The sequence below is a fragment of the Rhea americana genome, unplaced genomic scaffold (genome assembly GCF_003343005.1).
Source record: "Rhea americana isolate MKP2758 unplaced genomic scaffold, rheAme1 scaffold_452, whole genome shotgun sequence".
Taxonomy (NCBI): domain Eukaryota; kingdom Metazoa; phylum Chordata; class Aves; order Rheiformes; family Rheidae; genus Rhea; species Rhea americana.
The window spans coordinates 126,369-132,042 of record NW_028186593.1 but is presented as its reverse complement, the minus strand read 5'-3'; the positions used below and the strand labels follow the sequence as shown (position 1 = coordinate 132,042).

Genomic DNA, 5,674 nt, shown 5'->3' with positions numbered 1-5,674 from the left:
GAGCCCGAGCCGGAGCCCCAGCGGGAGCCGGGGGTGGAGCCGGGGGTGGGGCCGCGGGTGGGGAGGGAGCCGGAGGCTGCACCGGGGCCGCGGCCAGAGCTGGAGCCGGGCACAGACCCGGGGATGGAGGTGGGCATGGACCCAAGGATGGAGCTGGGAACGGAGCAAAAACGGAGGTGGACCCGGGGATGGAGCCAGCGATGGAGCTGGGGATGGAGCGAAAATGGAGATGGACATGGGGTGGACCTGGCGATGAACCTGGGGATGGAGCTGGGGGTTGCTCCAGGGATGTGGATGGCAATGGAGATGGACCCAGGGCTGGACCCAGAGATAGAGCCAGGGACGGAGTCAGCCACGGAGGCAGAGGCAGAGCTAGAGATTGCACCAGAGCCAGAGCCGAGGCCAGTGACAGAGCYGGCCTCGACCCGGGCCTCCTTTCCCCCAGGCCTGCAATGGTGGTGCTGACTCGCACCCGCACAGGGCTGCGCCGCTCGCTCGAGGCTCGCTCAGGGCGGCACTGACCATGGCATCCTTGGAGGCCCGAGCGCTGCCTGCAGAGTCACCCCCGAACCGGCCGGAGGCTGCAGCCGGGGGGAGGCGGTGTCCCACGGCTCTGGGCTGCGATGGGGGTCTGGCCAGGACAGCGCCCGCGCCGGGGCTGGGCACAGCACGGCACGCGGCCGAGGTGGCAGAGGGGAAGGAGGTGGCACAAGCACACGGTGCTCGCACACACATGGTGCACACTCACGAGTGCGTGTGCACACCTCCATGCCTGTGCAGCCTTGCAGCTGCTTGGGCACTGCATTTCAGGGCCCCACTGCCCCCGGCGCCCTGCACCCCTGCCCCACCCCCGGCGCCCGCTCCTTGCTGGCTGCGACTCTTCGTTTCCTGTCCGTCCGCTGCACTTTTGCCCCAGGGGAAGCCCTGAGCCCAGCCGGAGGCACCAGCTCCATGTTCGGGCGACGCTGATCCCCCAGGCGCTGGGATGGGGCTGGTGGCTCGGCCGTGCCCGGCCCCTCCGGCCCAACAGCGGCYGCATCTGTGGCCCGCAGCCCTTCTGGACTGTGTTGAAAAGCAGCATGGAGAAAGCAGAGGCGATGGCACTGCTCCACCGGCCCCTCTGTCCCCCACGCCCAGGTGCCTGCAGCTGCCCCGGATCCCTGCAGATCCCRACTCTTCCTTATTTCAAAAGAGAAAATGTCTCTAATGAGGAAAATGCGGCTGCAGAGGCAGGCTGAGGCCGCGGGAACCGCATGGCAACCTGGTTTGCTGGTGCCCCTTGCTCCCTGCCAGAGCAGGGATGCTCATGGGAGGGAAATGCAAATGTCTCTCCCAAAAAAAGAAAAAAAAAGCCCCCTCTCATTTCCCCAAAAGCAGGGGGCACCCGGATTTGAACCGGGGACCTCTTGATCTGCAGTCAAATGCTCTACCACTGAGCTATACCCCCAACCCTGGGAAAACATTTTGGGTGGCTGGGGATGTGCTCTGCACCATGTCATGGCACTGCCAGGGCTGGGAGCTGCACATGTACACACACACACACACACACACACAAACTCTATATATGTGTGCACGCACACACACAGTGCATGTATGCACAGCTGCAGCACGCAAACACGCACACACCTCCTGCCCTCGGACACACGGGTTTGCACACGGAGGCTCTGCTCGCTCTGGCAGCCGACCGCCAGCCGCCCAGCCCGGCAGCAGTTCCCACGCAGCATCCGCAGCTCCGTGGGGCCCATGGGGCCCCACGGGACCACCAGGCCAGTCCCTCCCCCCCATCCCCACAAAATGCACACCAGGGCCCATGGGGTGGCAGAAGGAATCGTCCTCCTGAGCCACAGGGGCCACAGCAGCAGCAGGGCATGATGTGGCACGGCCAGAGCTGGAAGTGCTACAGGCAGAGCATGAGAAGGAGAAAATACCATGGTTTTTCTGCAAAGCAAGGTCCCCTCGCTGTGCACTGGAGTGCGGAGGGACGGGGCAGTGAGCGGGAGCCCGGACCAGGGCCGCAGGGTGAAGCACCACCGGCACGGTGCCCTTGTAGCCGGACGCAGGGCTGTGGCCGTGCCGGTGGCACTGGCCCCGTGGGGACRGGGATTAGCCGCAGACAGCAGCGCTGGAGTGAAAGCCCAGCAGGAGACGGATGAGGGAAACTGCTGCGATTGTGCGAGAGCCCGCGGAAGTAGGATCAATATTTGCTCTCTAAGCTGCTCCGCAAACACAGGCGGAGCGAGCGGGGACCGTGCTGCGAGGCTGGGCCCAGGCGTCCTGGCCTGCAGCCCGCCCAGGCATGGGGGAAATGGGCTTGGTGTCCCCCCATGTCTCCAACCTGGTGTGCTGTGGGTCACCCAGGGGCTTCATCACCTCTGATTTACAGATGGGGAAACTGAGGCACGAGCGTGGCGAGAGTGAACCACAGAGTGGATTGGCGAGGCCGGGGGCACGGGGAGCCCCCCCCCCCCGGGGCGCCGAGGCCGGGCTGACGGCGTTGTCGGTGGCAGCCGCTCCAGGGAGGCCATTCGCGGCTTTGCAGCGCTCAGCCAGGAGATAACGGCTGCAGCCGTGCAAACACGTCGTTTGCAAAGCCATTAGGGAAGGTGCAAAGCCTGTCACCCCCGGAGATGAGTGAGTRCAAGAGGGGGGTGACGGGGGGGGGGGTGTCCCCAGGGCAGATGCATCCACCGTGCCCCCACTCCGCAGCACTTCCTAGGGGACGGCGTCTGCCCCGTGTCCCCACTCTCTGCCTCACTGCCAACCAAAGCAGGAATAACTCCAGGAGCCGCAGGCTGCTGTTGCTGCCCAGCCCCCGGGGACCCGAGTGCCCCGTGCAGCCGGGAGCCCTTCGCGTGCCTGTGCCGGCCCCCCCCCCCCCCCGTGGCAGCATTGCCACCGCGGTGCCCAGGCCGCGGGCAGCCCTGCACCGCTGCTCCAGGGCCCGGGCACGGGCTGGCACCAGAGCCGGCTGGGCACTGGAGCCAGACTGCGCTGGGGGGGGCTGTTTACTTTGGGGCTGTTTCACTCAGCCAGGGGAAGGCTGGCAATTATGCTAATCCCTTAACCCCTGATTGCCTCCTCCTTCCCCATTAGATGGGCAAACAGTTTTAGCAGCGGGGGCCAAGATAGGCCATGGGCTACATAAACCCCGTGCTCAGGGCCCGGGCACCCAGCGCCCTCCCGCTGCCAGCATGTTCCCGGCCAGCCTGTGCCTCGTCGCTGYGCTCCTGCCCGCCGCCTCCGGCTACCTCTGGGCGTGGATGTACTCCCTGCCCCAGCACCCGCCGGGCGAAGCCACCCTGGGCCGCAGCGCCAAGGCCCCGGGCAGCCCCGAGGAGGTGAGCGGGCGCTGCCCCGCGGCGCCGGGCGTGCGGGGCGGGGGGGAGGAGGAGCGGGCAGGCAGCGCCGCGCCGTGCTCAGAGCAGGGCTGCGCCGGGGATGCTCGCGGGGAGGCCGCGCAGCCCCGCGCAGCCCCGCGCAGCCCCGCGCAGCCCCGCGCCCGGGTCCCGCCGCCGCGGGCGGCTCGCAGCGGCGGGCGCGGCGGGCGCCTGCCCGGGCCGCTCCAGTGGCGCAATCGGTTAGCGCGCGGTACTTATACGGCAGTACCCGGGAGCCATGCCGAGGTTATGAGTTCGAGCCTCACCTGGAGCAGGACTTTTACGGGGGGGCCGTGGCCAGCTTTTAAGAGAGGGGAAGGAAAAAAAGTAGGACACGGCCCGGGGTTTTCCTCCCTGCCCGGCTGGTTCTGGGGAGGGGGGTGTCAGCCCTCCCCGGGTCCAACCCTGCAAACTCCCCCCTGGAGGGATACCCACCGCCTGCCCCCCCGCCCCAGAATAGCAGAGGGTTTCTTTTCCCTAGAGAAAACACAAGCCGCTTGCTGGGTTCTGCCCTGAGAGTGGGCATCACTAAAATAAGTGTGGGCATCACTAAAATAAGTGAAAAAGAAGAAAGCAGGGACCTCTCCATCTATCAGAGCTGGCTCACGGGTGGGTTTCTCCTGGGTGGTTGGTGCCCCTCAACCCAAGTTTGCATCCCAATGGTTCTGCTTTCCCAAAGGGGGACCCTGGCCCGTGCCACAGCTCCCCACCCCTGGCCAGGCRCTGCTGCAAGCAGCAGCTATAGCCTGCTCCTTGCACCCGGCCCCCACCCCGCTCCCTCATCCGCCTGCCCGGGCTTCGCCCCCTCCGGAGGGAGCCAGCCGAGCCGCCCCGACATGCCGCCATCCCCTTCCCCRTGCAGGCGACGGCGACGTGCAGCCCAGCCAGCCCCTGCGCCCCAGGACGCTTCTGCGACGAGCACTTCGGGCTGTGCCTGCCCCGGCGCCAGGAGGGCCAGTACTGCCGCCGCGACGCCCACTGCGCCCGCGGCCTCCTCTGCATGTTTGGCAAGTGCCAGCAGCCCGCGCCGGACGGGCAGGAGGGTGAGGAGCTTGCAGCGGGGGGCGGCCACGGGGACGCGACGACGGGGTCGGGCTCCCCGCTTCTAACGCCGTGTGCCCCGCAGGAGCCCGCTGCCGGGGGGACGAGGACTGCGGCGCCGGGGCCTGCTGCGCGCGGCAGCACGGCGAGCGGGTGTGCAAGAGGCGGCTGGCGCTGGCGCAGGGCTGCCACGTGCCCCCCGGGGGCCTGGCCTTCAGCATCAACCAGCTGTGCCCCTGCCTCGAGGGGCTCGTGTGCCGCCCCGGCGAGCCCGGCCGAGAGTGAGTAGGGGGCCGGGGGGCCGCTCCCGCACCAGGGGCGGCCCCGGCAGGGTGGGGGGAGCCGCCACGGTGAGCAAGGTGCCACCAACGCCGCCCTCTCGCTCTCCCCCCTCCAGGAAGGCGACCGAGTACCGGCCCGAGAAGAGCGAGTGGCGATGCCGGCAGCCCTGAGCAGCGTCGACTCCCTATTTATTCCCTGTAAATAGCGCGTATGGAGCTGGCGTCCCCCCCACCCCGAGTTGGGGCCAGGAGGAGCCCCCAGTGCCCCTCACCCTGGCCTCGGGGCTGGCATGAAGAGACAGACGTGGGGACGCATGGAGGGGGCCGGACCCCCCTCCGTCGGCAGCCGAACAGCCCCCGGGGCAGGTCCCCGGCCCCAAGGCAGAGCCCGGCCGTGCCGGGGCTCCCTGCACCCCCCACCCCCCCCCGGGAAGGGGGGTGCTGAGAAACCCCCTGCTGCCCCAGCACAAAATAAACCTGCGGAAGCAGCCGGGAACTTGGCTCAGCGCTGCTCTTTCCTGCCCGGCGTCAGCGGCGGGGCTGCCGGGCGAGCACCATGCACGTCCGTCTGTCCGTCCGTCCGTCCGTCCGTCCGTGCCTCCGGGTCCTGCACAGCCCCGGGGGACCCGGCCCGTAAAACCCACGGGCAGGGAGCTGAAGCCCCCAGCGGAGCACCCGCCCCGCCGGAGCCCCTCCGCGGGCGGCCGGGTGGGTCTGCAGCAGGCCAGGCCGGGCTCAGCGCCGGCGCCCCGCTGCCGGCCCGCCCCACACCGCGGCCCCCCCCCTGCCCCACGCGGGAAGCCCCAGCAGGACTCACAGCTGGTGGAGGTCTGCCCTAGGGTCTCCCCGCAGCACGGGGGGGGCAGAGCAGCTCCCCTCCGCCTGGAGCGCGGGGCTCACACCCCTCTGCGCCGAGCGGCTGCAGAAGCGCCTTGAACCCGGGGCCGATTCCCATGGGCCAGCACCCCCCCAACC

At 68.9% G+C, this 5,674-nt stretch overlaps 1 protein-coding gene and 2 non-coding genes across 3 annotated transcripts in view; 1 reads left to right on the top strand and 2 right to left on the bottom strand.

Annotated features, from left to right (window-relative positions):
* The window catches only part of PLXDC1 (plexin domain containing 1), a 21,121-nt gene extending 19,376 nt beyond the window's left edge, over positions 1 to 1,745 (bottom strand). The window contains exon 1 of the mRNA XM_085316132.1: positions 1,646 to 1,745. Within this exon, the coding sequence (XP_085172258.1) occupies positions 1,646 to 1,745 (100 nt within the window). The remainder of the gene's footprint in view (positions 1 to 1,645) is intronic.
* On the bottom strand, positions 1,376 to 1,447 carry TRNAC-GCA (transfer RNA cysteine (anticodon GCA)). Its single transcript has one exon. It is a non-coding gene; the product is annotated as a tRNA-Cys (tRNA).
* A 1,814-nt stretch (positions 1,746 to 3,559) lies between the features above and the next one.
* Positions 3,560 to 3,651, top strand: TRNAI-UAU (transfer RNA isoleucine (anticodon UAU)). Its single transcript is given in 2 exon segments — positions 3,560 to 3,597; positions 3,616 to 3,651. It is a non-coding gene; the product is annotated as a tRNA-Ile (tRNA).
* Positions 3,652 to 5,674: the final 2,023 nt, after the last annotated feature.